This window comes from Schistocerca piceifrons, chromosome 8 (genome assembly GCF_021461385.2).
Source record: "Schistocerca piceifrons isolate TAMUIC-IGC-003096 chromosome 8, iqSchPice1.1, whole genome shotgun sequence".
Lineage (NCBI taxonomy): Eukaryota > Metazoa > Arthropoda > Insecta > Orthoptera > Acrididae > Schistocerca > Schistocerca piceifrons.
The window spans coordinates 375,054,842-375,078,815 of NC_060145.1; the positions used below are offsets into that span (position 1 = coordinate 375,054,842).

The 23,974-nt window shown below is 37.3% G+C and overlaps 1 protein-coding gene across 3 annotated transcripts in view; it reads right to left on the bottom strand.

Annotated features, from left to right (window-relative positions):
- Nucleotides 1-15,286, bottom strand: part of LOC124711891 (Fanconi anemia group D2 protein) — a 206,393-nt gene extending 191,107 nt beyond the window's left edge. The window contains exons 1-3 of one of the 3 annotated variants that reach the window (XM_047242137.1): nucleotides 14,779-14,864; nucleotides 14,514-14,662; nucleotides 5,142-5,281 (exon numbers count right to left, since the gene is read on the bottom strand). In XM_047242137.1, coding sequence (XP_047098093.1) covers nucleotides 5,142-5,281; nucleotides 14,514-14,662; nucleotides 14,779-14,827 — 338 coding nt within the window. In that variant the 5' untranslated portion in view covers nucleotides 14,828-14,864. Of the gene's footprint in view, nucleotides 1-5,141; nucleotides 5,282-14,513; nucleotides 14,663-14,778; nucleotides 14,897-15,017 lie in introns of those variants that run through there. The other 2 variants (XM_047242136.1, XM_047242138.1) reach the window with 2 other exon arrangements.
- Nucleotides 15,287-23,974: the final 8,688 nt, after the last annotated feature.

Consider the following 23,974-nt stretch of genomic DNA (forward strand, 5'->3'; position numbering starts at 1 on the left):
CAACAAATATGTTTGCCAAAATAGTGTGGAGTAATTACAATGTTACCCAGCTGGACACCTGAGAATTCTACAAGATAGAAATATGCCAGGAAAACATCAGATCACATATAAGAGTTGGTAGTCTAATTTGACAATACAACCCTGTATGTTTCAGTGTTTCTTTCACTTCTCCCTGAGGTATTCATCCCTTCGTAATCCTCAAAAGATTACTAATTTAATCACCAAAAAGTTATTTTCCAGCAGTAATGTAGCAGCCTTCACTGTTAGCTTGGAATATAGGTAATGTTTTAACTGGCAATGTTAGATTTACTAGTATCTTTATGCAACGAAGTGTACCAAAAATGATGCAATTTGGAGAGAACTTTAACGTGGTGCATCATTTAAACTGAATATTTTTGTAGCACACAAGTATAAATGTGAAAAATCGTTGAGAGGTCATGTGGTGTTATTTCAGAGATTACAAACTCGAGTCAAATTTACAAAGACCTTCACAGTGTAAGTCCACTTATCAGTATAACATTGCACCATCCGATGCAGAGCAGCTGGAGATTTGTTGCCTTACTTCATTTTTGTTTATTGTTTCTAGGCTGTCTCATCCTTTACTTCCTTTCGATTAGAAATTTTTGTCTCCTTTAGATTCTGCAGTTACTTTGCTTTCTTCCATTTCTTTTGATTATTTGTACCTCATCACTTGTTTCTTTGCTTCTTACTTTATTTTCCTTTGTTTGTTGCTTGTTTTTGTCTCAACTATGCTTCCTGATTGTCTCTGCATACATCATGTCTAAACTATCAACTGCTCTCTCTCTCAAACAAATTTTCTAGTCTATACTGTTACTAGACTTCCATTATTGTTCTCTTCTCCTTCTGTCCTACTCTCACTCCAAAGAAATGAAGTCACTTTCCAATGTAATACACTACCTGACAAAAAAAGGGAAGCACCCAGAACGGGAGGAAGAAATGAAATGAAACTTCACAGGGTGAGAGTATATTTGATGTTTTGCAGTGATTACAAAACTGGGTCAAATTTACAAAGTACTCAGCAGTATGATCTAACTTATCACTATGATGATGCACCTCCTTTGGCCCAAGTGCAGGCACTGATTCGGTTGGGAATAGTGTCTTGAAACTGTTGTATCCTATCCTGGGGCATGCTAGCCCACAACTGGGTTACTATAAACCCATTGTATCCTCTTCTGAAGCAAGCTGACCCACAACTGTTGTTAACTAATCACACATCCTGGCAGTAGGATACAGTTGACATCCAAGCTGGTCCCACACATTATCAGGATAGGTATGGGGATCTCGCTGGCCATGGGAGTATTTCAGCAACATGTAGACAGTCCAGAGACATATGCCATGTGTTGATGAGCATTGTCCTGTTGAAAAATTGCACCCCTGTACAGTCATGCGGTAACACCTGAGGCTGCAGGATGTCCATCGCGTCCATCACATGTCCCTCAATCACTACTATCTATGACCTGGAGTCATACTCAATGGCAACCCACACCACGACACCAGGAGACTACTGCTGCGCCTCTCCAAAACATTGGAAGAATAAGACCTCTCCTGAGGTCGCCGTCATTCTCACCAATGATGGCTAAGATGACACAGAGTGTTATAGGGTGTCCATTACTTGTTCTTGGATGGAGAGGGCAGATGTGAAGGGGTTATGATGTGCACAATACAGACACGGTCGGCCAGAACCTTGATGGCGAGTATAGTTGCCCTCAGATTCCCACGCAGACAACAACATGCCACCATCACATCTTACTGTCCCACAAATCTGGATACTGAAGATTTAAGCAGTCGGCAAAATAGAGAACCACAATAAGGCCTCTTTCACACTCTGTCAGGTGCCAATAGCGACTATGTGGCACCTCTGTGTCCTTTACAGTGATTACACAACAGTAGACACTGTTCATGTCCCTTATATGTCCTTTTTGGCCTTGTAACAACACTAAACATGAACAACACTAATGTACTCTGGTGGCAACTCTACCTGTCACAGAAAATTGTAACTCCAATAATTTGCACACTCACTAATGGTGTGTGTGTGTGTGTGTGTGTGTGTGTGTGTGTGTGTGTGTGTGTATAAAATTACATTGACATCCAACCACATTTTCTGTAGTGCTTCATTTTTTTGTCAGGCGGTATACATTTCCAATTTTTTAAACACTGAGGAAAGTTCCATAAAATTATTTTCTCACTATTTTTTGTGCATATTTTCTATTATCTTAAATGCGCTTTTTTATCCTTATCAGATTGACTGTTGTATTTCTATCCCTAATTTTCGAATACAAACTCCTTTACACTGAGAATAGCACATATATTCTCCACAAGTCAACAAATTTCACTGATTAAGAAATAGGTGATGGTGGGAAGGGAAAGTAAATCGAAATTCACAACTGACTGAGTTTTATGACACACAAAATTATTCATTTATCCATAACATTTGTAGACGAGTTACAAGGCTGAGGAGTTAATCACTTGAGGAAATAATAGCAACCGATAAGTACAAAATGATTTTTTGTGATAGGGGACTGTTAAAAATTGCAAGGTTTTTAATAATGATTCGCTTGGATGTGCAGCACACACTTCTGACAACTTGTTTTCGGATCTTCAGTATGTGCAATGTATTGCAAGAACTTCCCCAGAAAACATTGTCATACCTAATAACTGACAAAAATATCTGCGGTATTTAATTTTCCTTGTATCCATACCAGTGGTTCCAGGTAAGGTTTCTACAGTAAATGAAAAGATATATTATTTACCTGTAAGATATTCAACACGCAAATTCCAACTTAAATTCCTATCTAGATTTAGTTGTAGAAATTTGATACATTTCACTTCTGCTAAGTCATTATCTTTATAACTTATTTTTAGTTTCCTGACATTTTGACTGATGTGTCTTGAACTGTGCCATAGATGACTTTGAGAAGTTCCGAGATTATGTGCATAGTTTGAACCATTTTTCTAAGCTACAAGTGTATTAATGACACAGTTAGGGATTTTTTTCTGCTTCACAATTTTCAGTTAATGCAGATGTATCATCTGCAAACAGAATAAGTGGAGTGTTGCCATCGATGGGCAAGTTATGCACATAGAACAAGACTGAGACTGCAGCCACCAGGGATACCTTATGTCACTGTTCATTTTGAAGAGTAATTTGCTGTGTTTGAGGAGATGATTACTCTCTGCCTTCTGTTACATGGGTATGGTGTAATCCACTGCCTCACACTTTCCCTAATTCAACACTTATCTAGTTTGCGGATCAGTGACACATTTTACATGGTTGAAGGCTTTTGTGAGGTAACAGCAGTTATTTCTTGCTGGAAGCCAAACTGGTTTTCAAAATAATCTGCTGCATTACAATAGAATTTCATATTTAGTTAGTGGTTACTTTGCCGAACTTATTTGATACGGCAGAAATAAGAGAGATACAGTGATAATTTACACATGTTCTTAAACACTTCCTTAATGAGTAGCTTCATTTCTGTATGCTTTAATACATGTGAGAGACAATCTCCTTCAAAAAATGTATTTATTAATGTAGCTAGCAAACGATTTACCATTTAGGGTATCCCTTCCCAGCCTGCAAATAACCTTTGTAATAACATCAAACCCAAAGGGATTTACTTTTTTCTGGCAAACGGCTATACTGACATCACCTGGTTTCAGAATATTTATGAAACATTCAGCAAAACACTCCGACATTTGTGCAGGGTTCACAGTGATATAATTTTCAAGTTTAATTTTAGAAATTTCGGAGTTTCAGACTATAATGACCAATTCAGGTTTAACAATGGACCACACTGCTTTTCATTTATTTATATGCCTTAAATTTAGCCTACTGTTTGATATCTGATTTGCTGCTTTCACAACATTCTTAAATGCAATTTTAAAATAGTTAACATATTCAGTGAATGCAATATCTTTGTTATACTTTATTTTATTACATAGCTGCTTTTGTCAAGCACTATATATTTTTATGCATTTAGTGATCCATTCTAATTTACTTGTCACTTTGCTACAGGAGGTTTTAGGTGAAAAGTTTTCATTGAACACCTCTAGAAAATTGCTTAGGAATGTACCAAAAGTTGCACTAATTGAAATATTATTGTCACAGAGCAATTCCATATTCTTTAACCTGTCATGAAACATGTTTAAATTTATTTTCCTGGAGGCTCAGCGATCATCACGTGTGTAAAGTATGTGTGAATTTGTATGAAAGCTACTGACACTTTACCTATTACATAAAAATAAAAATAGTTTGTAATTATCACAGTCAAGCTTTTACAAGTGCTTGGAAGACATCCCAGGAATTTTCCCTGTCAAATGTGGCTACAATATGAAGTGCCTGCCTACTGAACTTTACGCTAGAAATTGACATAATTGAAATCCGTCCATTAAGATTACTGGGATTCTGAAACAAGTCTAAAAACGGATCACATTCATTGGTAGCTAACCTTTCTCTTTATTCTTGGTTATGTCCCTCTGGACAGCGATACATACATGCATTTTCTTCCTTGTCAATACACTTGTTGACACTACACGACTACACAGCAAGTATACAAGAGTTGAATTTAGCCTTTTCTTTAAATTAATGTGGTTCAGGGTCTTGTGTCACCATTTCAGTTTTACCCCACTTCAGCAGCTTACATGCTGTGTGTCTTCAACTTAACTATTGAGTATGGACCACTGTAATCAACACATGTGGACTGTAGGGTAGTGGTTGTATTTTACAACACTGAAGAGAATGGCAAAAAGTAAAATCCAGCACTAACACACAATCTAACAGCACTATCTTGTCAACTCTGTGATAATTATGCACTGACTCCATAACAACTGCAGAGAGATTTGGAACCAAACCCGCAATACTGGTACACAAAGTCTGGTAATTAGGAATCATAGTCCATAACATCGTCGCCTCTTTTGGCCACATACTAGCAATGAAAATTTCTTCCACGGCTAGGATTCATGTGGGATATCTAATTCTGGGTGCCACAAATTGGGAATCACTGGTCCAATGGATGGAATTCTGAAGGCATTACCAATTTGAGATAACAATTTATCACTATTAATTCACAACAGATATTACTGAAAATTCCCAAAATGTTGTCACTGGTGATTGTTACACTTACCTTTCAGCAGCAAATGAAAATTCTAATAGTTTTTCAAACAGAAGTTTCATCACACGTGCCTGGATGCAATCAACTGTCAGCAACAGTTGTAGCAGACTAGCTTGAACATTTCCTCTTGTGGTTTCACAGTCCTCCGTAGTCTTAAAACAAAACAAAAAAGAGAAAGAAACATTTCACTATTAGAATTGTCAGTCTTTATAACAAACAGCAGCACCTAGTTACCAGAAACAAAAATTGGAACATCTGAGAGATGGTAGACTGACACAAATTTAAAAGTATAGCTGCAATAACACAAATTTAAAACTATTGCTTCATGAAACTTCCTGTCACCCACCAAGCAGTAATTTGAGTGCAGTTTTTAAACATCAATAATATGGAATAATGTTCATATAATTAACACACTCTCAAATAGTAAGTATTTTAATATTTGTGATTCATAAAACTCAATAAAATTAAATTTTAATGCAATGTTAAAACCACAGAATTCCCTGAGATTTTATGAAATTTCTGAAACTCTCTAAGAGTTCCCTGATTTTCAAGGTTCAGTGTAATTTCTGAGAATTCCATGTTTTCCAGAAGAATCGTCGCCTGGTGATGATGGAACTTCATATTCTACATAAAGTTCCAAAGCTTGTCACAAACTGTTTAAATCTCTGTGACATTCAATCAGCTCCAGCTGTTCTTGTTTGGGCATCTAGTGAATAGGCATTATTCTTTTGTCATCAATATAGTTAGCATTTTTTCATTTTACTTTGTTTTGTGTAACAACTGTAACAAATAAGTGACATAACATAAGAGAAAGTTACATAACAAAGGCAGTATTTCTCTAGAATTCTGAAACACAGAATGGATGTATACTTCACATTTCAGGATAAATCTCTCATACTTTGACATCAGTAATGAGAAAACTACAATAACAAAAATATTACTGTATTTTCATTTGCTCAGTTAATTATTTACGCCCAGCATATGTATAATTATAAAAATAGAAATGCCAATGTTTTGGAATGTAGTATCAATGTGACGGCATAATGCACATCAGTTGTTTTGAAACCGTCTTTTTTATTAATTTTTCTTCAGTTTTGTGGTACCTTACATAAAGAAACTACTCAGTCACAGAAAAAATCACTACATAATTCATAAAATGATGACAGTTAAATTTAGAAACTGAAACATTAAGAAAACACAAGATCTGCAGCAGCATATACAAACAAATAACACAGCAAAAGATGCCAAACTACTGTGAAGATCTTTTGCGCACAATAAAAGAGTGCCACAAGGAAGCATTTCAATTTAAATTTGAAAATCTTTGGAATCTCTCATATTTTTCAGAAGTGGAGATGAAACGATGAAAATGAAATCTGCAGAATAGTGCTCACTGTTTTGTACTATAGTTGATAAAATGTTACAGGACTGCAAATTGATTGATTTTCTGGCAAGTGTTCGCTCAGAGAATGTAGCAGTTGATGTTGAATGAGTCTGTATCATTAGCCACAAATACCATGATGGAGTATACATACAGGGACAGAAGAGCTAGTATTCTAGGTTACTTGAATAATGACCTGCACAAAGATAGTGAACTGACATCACCGACTGTTCTGGCCATCAGTTTTTGGGCTAAGAATATTTTTTGTGAATGCATGTAGTTGCCCCAACCACATAAGATAATAGAATAAAAATAGACAAGCGTTAGAGCTACAGCAGAGACACCAACATTCAGTGTCTACACAAAATCATAAATGTGATATGATCAAGAGAGTTTTTTGCCTATCTCATAGCCTATGAATTTAAAATGTTTTACTACACAGGTTATTTGAAAGTACTGACATTTATATAAGTATTAAGCGAAGAACTCAGATTGTTTTCAGTACACATATATTTAGTAGTGCCGTATCTACTCAGTAAATTAAACATTTTAAGTTATACCTATTTTTTTCAAAATGCATAAAGTCAATATCACGCATACACAATCTTATGCCTAATTTTTTGGGTACAGAAGTGCAACACACTAATATATTAATAGTATACATGTACATTTGTGTTCCACATGACTTTAGTGACTCTTGTGATGTATAGTTAACAGAATATTACTGCTATTGCCTAGATAAATTTAATTAAAATATTGAAAACAACTGTGAGCAAGAAGTGTTTGAACTACAGTAGGAAAGTTAGTTCTTGGGTTCTATGCAGCTATTGTGAGACGGTTGCATCGGGGGAATATAGTTACATGGGAATTGGGGAAGTAAATGGGTCTCTTCCATGGTATTGCAGAGTAAGTTTTAGGGATAGGAAAATAGCTGAACACAAAGGGAAGATTAGAGCCCTTAAGGCTAAACTGGTTAGTGCTACATAGATACTGATGAGATTAAGGGGAGAGAAGGATGAAGGCACGAGGGGAGCGGTAACAGGGAACAGGGGTCCACAGAAAGAGAACAGTATCTGACAGTTTCATCATTGGAAAGAACAACAAATTTGCCTTGCTACATCAGTTAACTAAGGAAGAAGTTCAAGGAGATGTAAGTGTAGTCAGTACTCAACAAACTTTCACCAGGAAACCAACTGTTTCATGAAAAGTAGAAAGTAGGAGGAAAGTTCAGTTGCTAGGTAGTAGCCATGGAAGAGGTGTGGGCCATATATTGTGCAAAAAATTTGGTGACAGGTAGCAGGTCAAGCCCAGTGCATGTATTAGCCAAATGATAGAGGATGAAGGATCATTGCGCACGGGTTTTACTAATCAAGACCATGTTCTGATAGTGAGTGGAATGGGAAACAGTACTGATAGGTATCAGGGCTACAATATTTGAGTGTGATCTTGTAAAAACAGCATCTGCAACAAACTATGCAAACGCTGGCTTGGTTCCTGTTTTCATGTGGTATGATTGATCCCAAATGAACAGCTCTGTCGGGAGGGTCAATATGGAGGTAGATCAGCTGCTTTGTAAGGCATAGGTTTGGTTCCTGTTGATGGTATTGGTATCTGGGACTTCGCAAGACATGACCTGCATCTCAATACGAAACGGAAGGGTAAATTGGCTAGGATCATAGTAAAATCTTTAAGGGGAGGCACTGAAACTCATGGGAGTAGCTCTTTTTTGGCTAAGATCAGTGTCCAATGATTCAATATTGAATGAATTTAAGCTTAATGAGAAGCTCAGGCAGACAGGTACTAGAGATGTTAAAATATCACAAGATTTTTTAAAAATTACAGTGAAAAATGATATTAGTACATCACAAGATTCTAATAAAAGCAGAGTGAAAAATAATGGTGGTATATTGCATCAGAATATCAGGGGATTAAAAAACAAAGTAGGTGAGCTTATTTTTTGTTTAGAAGGTTTAGAAACTGAGTGTGGAATAGATGTACTATGCCTTCTGAACATCATATAGTCAAGAGATTTGGAAAAGATAAATGTAGGTGGATATAAGATTTCAGCACATGTAAGTACAGGCAGTGTGGAGAGAGGAGTAGTTGTCATATATGTTAAAATTTATCATAGTGTGAAAAATTTACAAACTAAACAATTGCATGTGGAGCAACATACAGAAGCATGCATGTGTGAGCTTAAACCAAATAATAGTACTTTTACAATAGTAGCTGATTATAGGTCCCCACTGGTACATTTTCAGCTATTTTTGAAAAACTTCGATTCTTTGTTGTTCTATTCACCATACAGGGGGAAGAAATTATTGTTTGTGGGGATTTCAATGAAGATTTTCTGAAAAAGTCCAATAGAAAGCTTGGCCTTGAAGTATTACCTGGCTCTTTCAATCTGACGTCAGTCAATTATTTTCCTACTCGGATGGTACAGGAAAGCAGCACACTGATAGATGATGTATATTATAGATCAAGATAAATTTAAGCAAATATAAACTTTTCCTGTTAAGGATGGTCTGTCTGCTCATGATGCACAGCTAGTTAACAGTATATGACATAGTGCCATAGACAATGCAAAACAGTCCTCCAAAATAGTGCACTCAATTAATGACTGAACAAGTGTAGATTTAAGGAAAGTCTGCAACAGTTAGACTGGGATGAGATGTACACGAAACCTGATGCTGATTTAAAATTTAACCAATTTCATGATACCTTTGTGAGTTTATTTGAAAACAGTTTTCCTATGAAAGCAGTGAAATTTAATTACAAGAATCAATCTAAAAAGCCTTGGCGTACTAAAGGGATAAAAATGTCTTGTAAACAGAAAAGGGAAATGAATATCATAGCTAGAAAAAATAATGATCCAGAAACAGTGAAACATCTTAAAAACTACTGCACTGTATTAAGAAAAGTTATTAAAAATTCCAGAAGTACGTGCATTATGTTTGAAATTAACACCTCTGATGATAAAATTAAAACAATTTGGAATATTGTTAAAAGGGTATTTCCCTGCAACCAACAGCACAGGAAGATTATATTTTTATCAAACTCAATGAAAAGTGTGTAAACAAAAAGTCAGAGGTAGAAAATATTTTTTGATAGGCTAATCATTTTGTAAGTGTTGTAGAAATGCAAGGCAGTACATAGAAGAGGCAATACCTATGGAACTTCATAAAATTGAAATTCAAGCCACCTCTCCTACTGAAATTAGGAAAATAACAAATTCACACAAAAGTAATAGCTTGCACGGAATTGATGGCATCTACAACAGAGTGCTAAAAGCTTGTTCCTAACAGATAAGTATGATTCTCAGCCATACATGTAGCAGCTCACTGAAACAGGGCATTTTTCCAGATGGACTGAAATATGCTACTGTTAAACTATTGCATAGAAAAGGGGATATGTCTGATGCTAACAACTACTGCCCAATCTCACTTCTGACAGGTTTATTCAACATTCTTGAAAAAGTAATGTATTCAAGAGTAGCATCACATATTTGTAAAAATAAAGTACTAACAAAACGTCAATTTGAATTTCAGAAAGGTTTTTCAATATAAAACGCTATATATGCTTTCACTGACTACATGTTAATGCCCTGAATAACTGAACATCACCCATTGGGATATTTTGTAATCTGTCAAAGGCTTTTGACTGTGTGAATCATGAAATTGTTCTAGACAAGCTTAAGTATTGTGGTACGAGTGTAAAGGTGCACAAAAGGTTCAATTCATATTTAACTGGGAAAATGTAGAAAGTTGAATTTAACAGAACAGATAGTCTGCAAAAATCAACAGAGTCCTCTAACTGGGTAGGTACCAAGAATGGTGTCCCACAGGGTTCAGTACTGGGTCCCTCATTGTTCTTAATATATATTAATGACTTGCCACTCTATATTCATTAAGATGCAAAACAAGTTCTTTTTGATGATGTTACAAGTATAGTAATCATATCCAATAAACAAGAATCAGGTGAGGAAATTGCAAATAATGTCTTTCGGAAAATTATTATGTGGTTCTCTGAAAATGGACTCTCAATAAACTTTGAAAAAACACAGTACATACAATTCTGTATAGTAAATGCCAAAACACCACTGATAAATATAGACTTTGAATAGAAGTCTGTCACTAAGGCAGAATATTCAAAATGTCGGGGTATGTGCACTAATGAAAAATTGAATTAGAAGAAACACACTGATGATCTGCTGAAATGGTTATGTTCAGCTACTTATGCCTTTAGGGTTATTGCAAACTCGTTTCTTATGTCTTCCAATGGATTCTGTAGCTCATCCATATCTTCATTGATTTCTGTAATGCAATTAATGTTGCACTTACTATTCCACAATTGTTCTATTATTCTCCTGATGATCCTGTTCTCTGGTGTTCTGATTAGATGTCCAAAAAATGAAATGTGTTTCTTACTAATTGTACTCATTATCGGTTCTATTTCCTTGTAGACATTTTCATTTGTAGCTACTCTCCAGTGTCCATCTTTCTGGTACGATTTGTTGATGCACGTTCTGATGATTTTTCTCTCTGTTTTGAGTATTTTGTCTATTTGTGCAATGTTAGTTGTTTTGAAGATGGTTTCACTTGCATATGTTATTTCTGGTCGAGTGACTGTTTTGTAGTGTTTTAATTTTGTTGCTATTGATAGGCTCTTTTTGTTGTAGGTGTTCTTGGTGATATATTGTGCTCTACTCAATTTGTTTATTCTGTTATGCCATGTTGGCTTTTCATTGAGGTTATATGTTATGATTTCTCCCAGATGTATATTGTATCAAGAAATCTTATGTTGAACTGACACGTTCCACATCATTACAAAATGTTGTACTCATGATCTATGGAACAGGTATTAATGTGCTATAATGTCTATCTGGAAACTGACAAAGTGGAACACTTACATATGGTGCAGTGATCATCACAATGTTACTTGACTTATCATCACATTCACATAAAGCTTCACTCTATGATTTATAATAGTTGACTAAATTTCCTCCTTGCTTAATTCCTACTACAGATGGACAGTGTGGTTGTTGCGGTGGTGGTGGTGGCAAGTTTACAGCAATGAACATCAATGTTTTAGCAGCCTTGCTAAAAATACATGAAGATAAATATTGATGTATTTTGTGTATGTGGTGCTCTACAGCTTCTAAGGAAGATGTGGCTGAGAGGAAGCTTTACTCAATGATTAGTTTCAATAACACTAACATGATCTGAGAGGGCATTATTGAGTCATTTTGTCTATATATGGAGAGCATTTTGCCAACCAGTGGATACTAGCTAGTCGCCAATGTGGTGTCAAGTGATTAGTGTATGCTGGAACACCAGCACAACATGTATGTTTCAATTGAGTGGTATATTATTTGTAACATTCTTGTGTTCCTTGTCACTTTTTATAACAATTTAACGTAACATCACTATGTGACTTTCAGTGTTGTAAAGAGCATTTACATCTAATAATGTTACAATTTCTGACGTTGACAGCATAGTTCTGTCGAAACTGATAATAATATTGATATTATACACTGACGATGTCGTGACATGTAAATTGTTAAGCTTAACGCTGTTGGAAACCAACAAGTGCACTACAAGATAGGAAATCAAAGACACAGTGCCGAGAATAGGCAAAAGTTGTAGTGCTTAGGTTACTGGATGTCAAAAGTACCGCTAGAGCTCTGTGAATTGCTCACATTCTGGATAGCTGTCACAGGGGAGAAGTTTCACTTCAGAGAATTACCTGGTAACTCCATCCACTGTCTACACACTGTTGTAAGTTATCACAGTAGAAGATGGTCACAAAAAGGCACATCTTAGCAGATACAGCAATGTCAGTAGGTTTACACTGGTTAGAGAGCTATAACAGTGGTCCCCATTCACAAAAGGCCTCTGGCTGGAGCCAAATGAAGTAAAACACTTGTTACTGGCCATACGATAAAGGGAGTGATGTTTAGCTTTCAGCTGAATGCTGCTGCTACCAAATTCTGAGTTTGTTAATGTTAAGTCCAAATACATCCCTACCCTTCAAGTATTAGGAAGGGAGAAATCTGTATGTGGTTGGGCAGAGGCACCCTGGATGTGCAGAGCCACTCATCAGATTTACTGAAGCCTGCAAAGTGTTGGTGGATAGGTGGGTCAACTGTAGGAAGGGAGAAGTGGTGTGGCATTACAATACTTTTTTTTAATATTCAGACAGAGTTCTCAGTCAGATCGTTGGGATGCCAACTCTGTGTGATTCGCTGCCAGCCTCGGTAAGCAATTGGGGTGCTGTTCTCAAAATTTCTACTTAAAATGCTGCTAGTGTTCGCTGATACTGTCAATGCTCCGTCCAAGAGCACAGGTACTGACTTCTGGTGCGCAACTAGTTGCACCCTTAGCTTTTTCTAATGTTTAGAATTAGCTGTCAGTATAGTCATTGGTTTGATTGCAAATAAACATTTTTAATCAGACCCTTGAGTATGCTTCAGTCTCCTACTGCGAGCATCCTATCAAGTCTTAAATTCCGCGCCTCTCATAACAGGTACCTTGTGACAGTGCTTGGCACTACTCAATCAACCAATCTGCCTTCACTGGAAGTTTTGCCTTTCTACATTTGCTCTTGACCACTTGGAAATTGTAGACTGACCTGTAACCCTGTCTTCCCTTTATCATGTGTTAGGACACAATAATAAAAAGATTACTGACGCTATGACATCAGTGGTACATAGTGATGCTCAAAAAATCACGTTGCAGGTGGCACAATGCTGCCACATGCAAAAGGAGTGGAATGAGCTCCTCTATCCCAGCTCAAAGTCTCACCTAAGAGCAGCTACATATACAGGATAAAGCATATGTAGTATTGGGAGACAAGCAGTTTTCCACGAATAATTCAAGCAAATCACCAAAAACTCCTGGTAAGAAACGATTAGTGTCCACTCTAGATATTTTGTTAGAAAACACTTTGAATCAGTTGCCTATCTGGGCCAAATTACTTTATATCACTGTTCTATTACTGCTTCAGATCTTTGTATGGAAACACCAATGGTTACTGCATTATTTCAAAATACGTTCATACTACAGAACAGTACTATTTTCTAATAAACATATTAACTGTAGAACTCATTTTGTAATAGGCCTAAACCCTCTTTCCTCATTAACTTATGGCAGGAAATGGGAAAATGTGCATAATGATTAATAAAAGAGTAGGTGGTCTGTTGTAGGATCTATTGTCCTTTATTAAAATCATGCTATTAGCTAATTTTAACCATGAGCCATTATGAAGCACATTTGCTGTGTCATGTGTTACGACATATCGATATCTAATAATAACATGGCAAATATGCTCGATAATGGGTAACAGCTGAAATTACCTGATAGCACAAGTAAATATAGCCTAAAATGGGCAATTTATTCATTTATTAAACACTTAGAAGCTGTGGATCCCCACAGAAGCAAAATCTACATAATGATTGATGATTTCAACCAACATGTTAACTGAAGTCCAAAGGCCAATGTAAAAAAAAGATTATGCAGAGTATGCAAAGGCTTTTCTGTGCTGGATGGAGGAGTATTGTCTCTTGGAAGAATGTACTGATGGGCCTACTACGGGCTTCAAGAAGTGTAACTAACTAGGCCTAGCTACTTGCTAACTTTTTCTGGTTGAGAACTAGAGAGCCAGCAGGTTAAAAAGTTGTGATCAGTATAAAAAAATTTTAACAAGATATTTAAGGAGGAGACTCTTCCTTTCAGTTTTCGTTTGTTAAGGCATTAACAGTGACTATAAAATGACATGGCTTTTTATTGAAGTTGGAATCTTTAGGTAAACGCAGAACTGAAAGCAAAATTACCAAATTATAACTGATTATCAAACATTACGAAACAAAACATATGTTGCACTGTTAAGTGAAAGACAGTTCAATTATTAAAGTTTAAAAACTGCATTCTTATCTTTCAGACGAATGATGCTCTGTCGTCCTCTGCCTAATTTCACAGAGGAACTGCTAAAATTAAATCAGTTCTAACCTCAGTATCTGTTAAAGCTTTCTTCAAGTCTGCCTCATTGTTAATGAAGGTTTCCAAATTTTCCACGAATTCATCAATGTTGCTTGGGAATGAATGATGTTGTTGAAGTTTGTTCTTCAGTTTGTACGCAAAGACAGCTTGATCACATGCTGAAACAGACAATTACTGACTGTCACAAAAAAAGTATCAGCTTGGAGGCTATACAAGAACAATACTGTTAATTAAATGTCATTCTTGAACCACGGCTATTACAAACATCGCATACTTTGAGCTTGATAAAATATGCAACAAAATGATGTTAGGCGACGGGGCATTCAGTCTAAACTGTTGTCAGGGCATTAAACGTACCATTTTTTCTGAAAGTTTGGTTAAAACACAGGTATCAGTAACTGTTAACATGGTATCAAGGTCATTTCGTTGCAGCTGTTAACAACTGTTTAAAACAATAAATATTGCTTCTGTGATCGTCCACGATGTTAGGCATATTATGTCCACATTACGTACCTAAGCCGTTTGGTTTGTTTCCCACGCCAAATACGAAACCACACGATGACACTGTATCATCAAAATATGACTTAATTTGTTTTGACTTCTCCACAACAACTGAGGCTTGTTTGGGTAGAGGAGAACTCGAAGAATCTGACGACACGGTCCTTCGTTTTCTAGATTTGTACATTGTGATTACACAACAATCACACCATCAAATTCGATACTAGTCAACCAAACTTTACCGCCAAAAAGTCAAAACAATAACAAAACGAAACAGGCGCCACCAGAGATAGACTATCCCAAATCTCCAAAGTATAGTCACAGACTGTGGTATAGTCCTGGCGCGAAAGGTAATACAATGTGTAGCTGTGATCGTGGAGTGTGTTAGTAATGTTAAATACCATTTGCGAATTGTAAAATAGGAAAATAACTATTAATAAATTAGTTGAACAACAATGGTACAGTGACACTACGCTAATAATTTCCTCAGTTTGTTCGAACTACTTCATGTTTAGTGTCATGTAACAGTATTTGCACAGTATTTCAACGAGCTAATCTTTCTGTGGGTTTCACTTGTTGCATTTCGCCCTTTCTTTCAACGCATTGTCCCTCACTAATTTTGCAGGAACGTATTGGCTCGTATCACATGGCACAAGGGAGTTGCATGAAAATAAATTTAAAATGGTGGTGGAGAAATGGCTGAAAGAGAGAGCATTCTATAGTACAAGTAAATTCATACATAATAACAAAATTTTATGCTCTTTTATACAATGAGAAATATGATACTCTTTTATATGACAAAAAACGAACGTGATTGTGAACTAACAAAATTGTGATTGTGAACTAACAACATTTAAACTTATGACATACAACAAAATTTGTCTGTACTACCGGTGTAACTAATTGCGGATGACTACAAGATATGCAATATTCATGTAATAGTATCTATATATGTTAACCTTTTTTATAATCATTTGTATAACCATCTGTAGAATTATGTATCTACCTTTTGCATCATTTTTGTAACCAACTGTATAATTATGTAACAAATGACGATGCCTTATACAACAAAACAGTTGTCCACAGGAAAATAAATCCAATTCGATTTAATTCAACTTAAATTATCGGCAAGGAAACTTGACGTAAATCCTGCGATATCTTTGCCGAATGGTGAGCGAAAAAGGCTTGTAGAACCAAACAAAGTTTTTTGAGGAATTAGATGAGTGAAACCGTCAGTTCTATCAAGGTATGATCGGCGTACCTGATGTGAATGCCTCCAACGTATCACAGTATTACCAAAGTGGCCCAAATGTTTGCAGAGTACCAAGGGCATCGACTTATAAAAAATATATGTTGGGGCCCATACTCGGGTCTTGCCCCAGGAAATTTTCTAAATTTTAGATGAAAAATAGTGAGCTTTAAAGTTTTTTAAGCATTTTAGAGTCATATGATCAACATTACAACACTGAAAACTGGGATCTCGATAACCCAGCACTCCAGGATACTCGACAAGCCTGACACATTTTTTGGCTTTGAAAAAAGAAACGAAACATAAACAAGCACAGTACTTTCGTAAAAAGCTAATTTAATTTACAGTAATAATCATGCTTATAGACAATTACAGAGCAGTGAATATATTGCTCTGAAAGGACTGAAATTATATTTAAATAAATCGTAAACTTTCATTAAAAGAAAGTAATTTGATTTATAAGTGAAATAACTAATTGAAGCTTACTTTCAATAAGGCCCAGGGCTCATTAAATAGAAACAATATCTCAAAGTTAATGCTTTAATACAGTTAATAAAGTTAATACAGTATGCCTAATATTTTCAGTCAAAAAAATGTAAATAGCGGGTTTTAATTGGGTCTTACACGCTAAAAATGTTTAGGTATTTGAAAATAACTACTACAATACTATACTAATATAGTAATACAGTACTAAACTAGTATTAACAGTTCGAAATTGAAAATTTAACATTATGTATGTATTTAATTCTCTATTTTACAAAGATTTTTAATATTACTCTAAATGCCATTATTAGGGCTAGAGTGTCTTTAGAAAGGTGCAAAGTCGACCGTCTGACTAAATTACTGAATATGATGTCGTTGATGACTGGTCAGATATCCAATTCATTCAAAACATCTCATTGGGCAGGACAAAGGCCAAGTTGTTCAATCGTTTCTGTCCCATAGTTGATTGAAGATATGACTTCGGATGTCTAAGGGCGCTAAATGACTGTTCTGCTATTGCTCTCCTGATTGGAACTCCTCCAAGAAGCTTAATGCACTTCACTACTTCACATAACATTTCTCAAAACGCAGGCTCTTGTGTAATGTACTTTCTTACAACATGCATGTTTTTTAAGACCACTTGTTTTTTATTAGCGATCTCGGCTAATGTATTCAAGTGTAAGCCCAGTCTCTCGATGTCTAGGTCCTGTTTACTAAAAGCAAGCAGTCTTGTTCAACTGCAATGACCTATGTGAGTCCAGTGAAACAAACCGCTAAGTAATGCAAGATTACACTATTTCACAAACTTCAATGTAAATAGCTTTCTAGTATTCCTTTGGGGTTTTGAAAGTGTGTGGTGAGCTGGCTTCTTTGTTTTCATACTTTTTCGGTATACTTCGATTTCGAGGAAGTGTAGGATCAACTTGTGGAGGTTTTCCTTTTAAACACATTTCCCAAATGTATTCAACACTACCACACCTTCCATTCAATATACAAATCAAGCCTTTATATATTTTTTCCAGATCAGCAACAATTAGATGGGGCATTGAATTTTGTCATTGACATCCTCCACTGGGATCATTGCATGGCAATAAAGATATAAAAAGAAATAAGTCTTGAATTGTAACATTGACTTGAGGTAGCCTGCACATCTCTAACCCATCTCTGTTTTGTCCCATGCAGAAAACGTTTCAAAAAACTAAAAGTTCTTCAAAGTTTTTCAATATTCTCAAGATGCTAGAAGCTTGCATAGTCGATTGAGTTGGGCAAATGGGTTGTAGACCAGCTTGGTCGTTGGTGCTCTCACAGGGTATCTTACTGAAAAGTCCCATCCTTGTGCTGGATTCCCTTACAGTGTTTATTAAGTCCTTTGCTAAAGCAATAATATGTCTCAGATGTGAGATGGCAGAGACTGTATACAACTGCCAAGACTAAATTGTGAGCTGTGCAGTGCACATAGTGTGTTTTTGTCTGTATATCCAAAACTAACTCTTTTAGTCCTTTAAACTTACCTCTCACATTCAAGATACCATCATAGCACTGTCCTCTTAAGTTATCCATTGACGAATCAAGACGAGCAAAAAGGCTTTTAAAATACTAAATATAGTTTTTGATTCAGTATTGGAGTCTCGTATAAGCCAATAAAGTCTTTCTTGATGATTAAGGAATCATCCACAGTACGAATTCAAAATGACACTTGTTCGTAATTGAAGAATCACTTGTTTCATCAATCATAATAGAAAAATGTTCAGTCTTATTGTTTGAAACCAATACTTTCTCAACACAGATATTCCTAGTAGTTCAATGATCTCGTTTTTAATATTATGGGGCGTCCACTTATACCCCAAACGCCCTAATAAATCTTTAAATTCAGGTATTTCATTCTTTTGGAGTTCCAACAATTGAAAAAAATTTGAGTTTACATCTTTGCGCCCTCTAATTGCTAGTCCTTGTTCCCATAGAAATTGCACAGTAGTTAAAAATTGTTTCAAGAGTTAAATGGCCTTTCTTCATATCACAATCTAACTGTTCATTCAGTTGGGAGGCCACACTTCGGTTAGTGACAGAATTTAGTTTCAGAACACCTTCTTTATGAGTACACTTTTTAGGTAGATGCTTCATATTCTAGCCATGTATATCGATCAACCAAGATTTCTGAAATGATCTCCCCTTACTAGATTGTCCAGGTTTTGTCTGTGAACAGTTCTTGCCTGAATACAATGAAGCAATTGACGACACAATAGTTGTTGGAGGTTGACTTGCAGTATCATCAACTTCCAAGCACGCCTATTTGGCAACAAATTTAGCCATTGCAAACTTAATTCACAATACACTAAAAGGCTAAATCAAACGAATAAAATATAGTCACATAAAACAGTCCATTAGACACTAAAGTCAGAACACTCTACACGTCTGCAGCATGGGCTGAACGAGACTATACACACTGAATGACTTCGACAGCAGGGTGGGCTTTATATATCCGTGGCATCGTAATGTCTCGAAGCATCAAGGTGATGTGAGGCGGAGGGTTCCAGGCGCTACTGCTCCAATCCTTTTGAAATCACCTCTGCCGCAGCACTGGCCCACTAGCGACGGACCTTACCCGAAGGTTTGCACACTGGGAAAAATTCTAAGTTTTCCCACAACACCGTAACACTATCATGATTCACACGACTAGTTTTCAGTTAACCTGCTTACTTCTGTAATAATTATTTGTTTTAACTCATTACTGAATGTATTTTAAAAGGTAACTATCGTCAAACAAGGAAAATAAAAAAAATTCCAGCAAAATTTTGTGATTTTACAAAGCTTAATATAATTAATAATTTTCTTAAATTATTGGGAGGCTCCACCGCCCAAACGAATTTTTGATGGGGCTCGGGCCCCCTCAGGCCCCTATGCTTTCATCGATAGGATGTCTACTTATAACAGTAAAAAGCAGTAACACAATATATATTGCAGGATTGTTTTGCAGCCATTTGGCAAAACTGATTTGTGGTGAAATCAACATGTTCTGCATCACCACTTAAAGATTTCCAAGTAATATTTATTACTATGTAATTTATTTTCTAGAACAGTACCATTTTCATTCATCCCCACAACCCCAATATGATATTGCACATGAAATTATATAAATACAGGGTGCCCTCCTATGAGTTGCCAGGCACACTTTCTGTGGTGTTTCAGCTGATATTTACATTTCTTTTTTATAGTGAGTTGCTGCAGTTAGTCTAAACAGATAGGCTACTCACATCAAGTGTATCAGGCGACGCCCAGTGTTGACGGAAAGCGTAGATTTGTTTCCTGCCACAAACAAAAGTATTTTTAAAGCTGTACTTTGCGAGCCCATGTGATAGAGTGGTCCCTAGTTAGTCAACTGCAATAGCCATTTTATCTATATGGATTAACATATACAGTGAAAGGTGAAGGATAACAAGTACTGCAGCAGCAGCTGAGCAGCATTACTGCATGAGGTTAGCAGTCAATGTGGACTAGAGAGTACTGGTTATTCTTTGTGTCTTGCTGTCCCAGTTAAGATACATCGATAAAACGAATATTGCAGTAGACTAATTTGTGACCACTCTATCGAATGGAAACACAAAATTCCGCTTTATAAATAATTTTGTTTGTAATGGAAAACATAACTATACTTTCTGCTGACACTAAGTGTCGTGTGAAAGATGTGATGAGCTGTATTTGTTTGGGCTGACTCCAGCTAAACCTCACAAAAATGAAATTTCAAATATCTGCCAAAATATCAGAGAAAATACGCCTGACGACGCTTAGGAGGGATAGCTGTTATATAGGTGTAAAAGGTGAGGAAAAAAGTAAATTTCTGATGGTGTGCCACTGCCAAGTAACATAGGTATATGAAACTTGCACCAACACTGAAAAAATACATAATGAGTCGAACAGAAATTATGCTTTTATTCAAAGATAATAACTACCCTGACATCATTGTGAGTTATGATGGTCCACTGAACATTACAAAAAGTGGTACATGATTCTTAATACGGCAGGTTATCACCATGGACAGTAATACATATGTCCCACAATGTGCTTCCATGTCGGTTTTAAGATTGGTTAGGAGTTCTTGTGGTAGGGCATACCATTCCTCCTCCAGTGTGACTGACAACTGCTGGGTGATCGTTAGTGGATGTGGACATGCTCTGATATGTCTCCCCACTGCATCCCACACATGCTCAATGGGTATTAAGTCGGGAAGGAGGAGGGAGGGGGGAACTGCACTGTTCGATATGTTCGCACGTTCTCATCCATAAAAATGAAGTAAGAGCCGAACACCCACAAGAAACGTTGGACTTTGGGAAGGAGTACAGTGTCTCAGTGATGTAGATCAACAAGTGTACCATGTTCAAAGATTTGGAGGTCAGTATGCCCATGCAAAGGTATGCTTTTCATACCTTAATACCTAGACTACCAAAATGGTCTTGTCCAACAAGGTTACTGGTTCCATCACGAATTCCCACATCTCACCATATGAGGATATGTCCAGAATGATCACTCACACTGAATGTGGTGTCATCTGTGAAGAGCACATGATCTCACTCCTTACTGATTGAATCACTATGTTCTAGGCACCATTGCAAATGCTGCTGCTGATATGCATCTGTCAACAGAACACAACGCACTGGTCGCCAGGCAAAGAGACCATCCCCGTGCACTGTGAAGTGTGAGAGTGATAGTCTTGAAGTCCTGTTAATGTGGCTGCAATTACATCCACTGTTTGATACGGGTTCTTTCTTGTCTATTACACAACATAGCAGATGTTTCCTGCTGTAGTTGACCATGGTCGACCACCTCCTGTCCTTTGGACAGCAGTGCCTGTGGTTCGTAATGCTTCCCAGCCATCCGAAACAATGCTGTGATCAATACCCAACTGCTGGTCAACACTCATCCTGACGAGTGTTTCCCATGCGTTAAGGTGTCAGCCCCATTTGGCCCTATAATCACGCTCACCTCAAGCCGTGTGATGTCAAATTTCCTGTGAACGATTGGAAGACCTCTGGCAACATGCTGCCACACTTTCATTAATTTCCGCCAAGTATGAAATGCCTGGGCTAGCAGGACAGAGCGGATTAGGTTATGTAAAGGGGTCAAAATGAGTTCCTGTCAGTTGCACTCAACATACAAACTTTATTTATCAACACACAATATTACAGCAAGGACGCAAAACACTCAAAACCTTAATTGACCTCCTTTGAATAACTTTAGATCGCCTGAAGGCCACATTCAAAATCCAAGACACAAGACCTAAGCAAAATTGAAATACAAGATTCTTCTGGCGGTTTCATCCAAGGATATTTTCTAACTCTTCAATCTAATCTGCTGAAGACCTTAGCAATTTAATTTTTAACAGAACTAGGCTGGAGGTCACATAATAAGCAATAGGAGGAGCTTCAATCAAAAGGGAGAAGGCCTTATCTTAAAACATTTCATGTTAAATAAAGAATATAATCTCATGCCTTAAGGGCAAGATAAGGACATTAATTTAAGAGATATTAATACACAGCTTAAGGCCACATATCAACACAATAATTTAACGGCTTAAGGCCTTAAAAGATTTTATGTAAAATTCGGCTAAAAGCCCCATATAAGGAATGACACTCTTATGTCTAAAGGGCAAGACAGGAACATTAATTCAGGATATATAAAAACTCAGCTGAAGGCCACACATCAACCAAATAACTAAAACTGAAACAGGCAAGTTCCTATGTAACAGACACGGAACGGTGCTCAGAAGTTTCCAAGGGTCGGCCTGGAATTATAACATTAACGCCCTTTTAGGCGAGACAGGCAGTCTGACCAGCAATCTCTAAATCAGAAGGCAACCCAACCGACAGACAGCCAACCTACTACCTGATTTTGGTCACCAGACAAAAAACACTACGACCAAAATGCCAGTGAGACGAAGAGACCAGTAACACTAGTCTTCAAATATTAGTTTGTTAATAAGCCAAGGCACAATAACTACTGACATACATGAAAATCGCTATGGCTGTGGAATTACACGCCATGGCGGACAGGATCAACACAGTAAGGAAACACTCACTCGCTGCTCTGTCGCAGCCGACCAACTGGCTACTGCAGTACTTAGACAGCATTACAGCATTTAAAGCATTGCTCAGTCGAACTGTCACAGGGTACACATTGTTGCACGAAACACTGCCACAAGAAACTCGAACACTCGTAAAACTAATCACTGATGAACAACCAAAACAAATCACCAGTGGACACACACACAAACCCTAAGGACAGTCGGTGGCGAAAGGCACGTCGTCTGACCAGACGACTGACCAACAACCAACCAAGATCGTTGGCACTCAAACCATGTGCATACACTGCCCATCGGGAACTGGGAGACACAGTGATACGGGCACACTGGCTTGGATCCAATCATGCAGAGCTCTTGCCCATTGGCCACGACGTCTCCGCACAAGAAGGAACCGAGCCATGTCCATCAGGATGATCCAGTGATGAGGCCAAGAAATGGTCAAAAGACCAATCATACGTCGCCTAAAGGGGCGACCAACTGCACGACCGACCAACGGTCGATCCCACTGCCATCTCCATCCGTCAGACAGTTCATCCTGTGTCGCAAGCGGTCGTCGAGTAGTGGCTGTCGGCACCTCCCTAGTGTTTCCTACCCGACTGCTGCTACATCCTAACTGCACTTCTGCCGCGTTCCGACTCAACGACTCCAGGTCCGATGTCCAACTGACTGCCAGACACACGACGACCTGGAAATACTATCGGCCACTCCAGAGATGGTACGACAGCGCACTTATTGATACGTGCTGCTGCTGCCACTCACAGGCAAGTAAGGCAGTAAGTTAGTGATGCCAGTAAATGGAATAAGAAAACGAAGCAGCAGTACCGTAATAAAGATGACAAACCATAACTGTCATGAACACGATCCGTGCATGGCTCAAAGTAGTTAATGTGTTATGTTACTTAATGTGTTACGTTACATAACACAATCTCTGTAAAAGCTCTCACGCCAAGTAAACGAATCCATGACGGAACACGCTGCTCTTCTTTGGATCTTCTCTATCTCTTCTCTCAAGTGTATCTGGTATAGTACATTAGATCAAATCTCACACACTTTATGTAGCTGAAGTGCTCTTAGAAGCTTCTTCCAAATTCCACAGAAGAAAGTATATAGCTTCATTAGAAAAAAAACAAAGTCGGTACCGTAATTCCGCGACTATAAACGATAAAG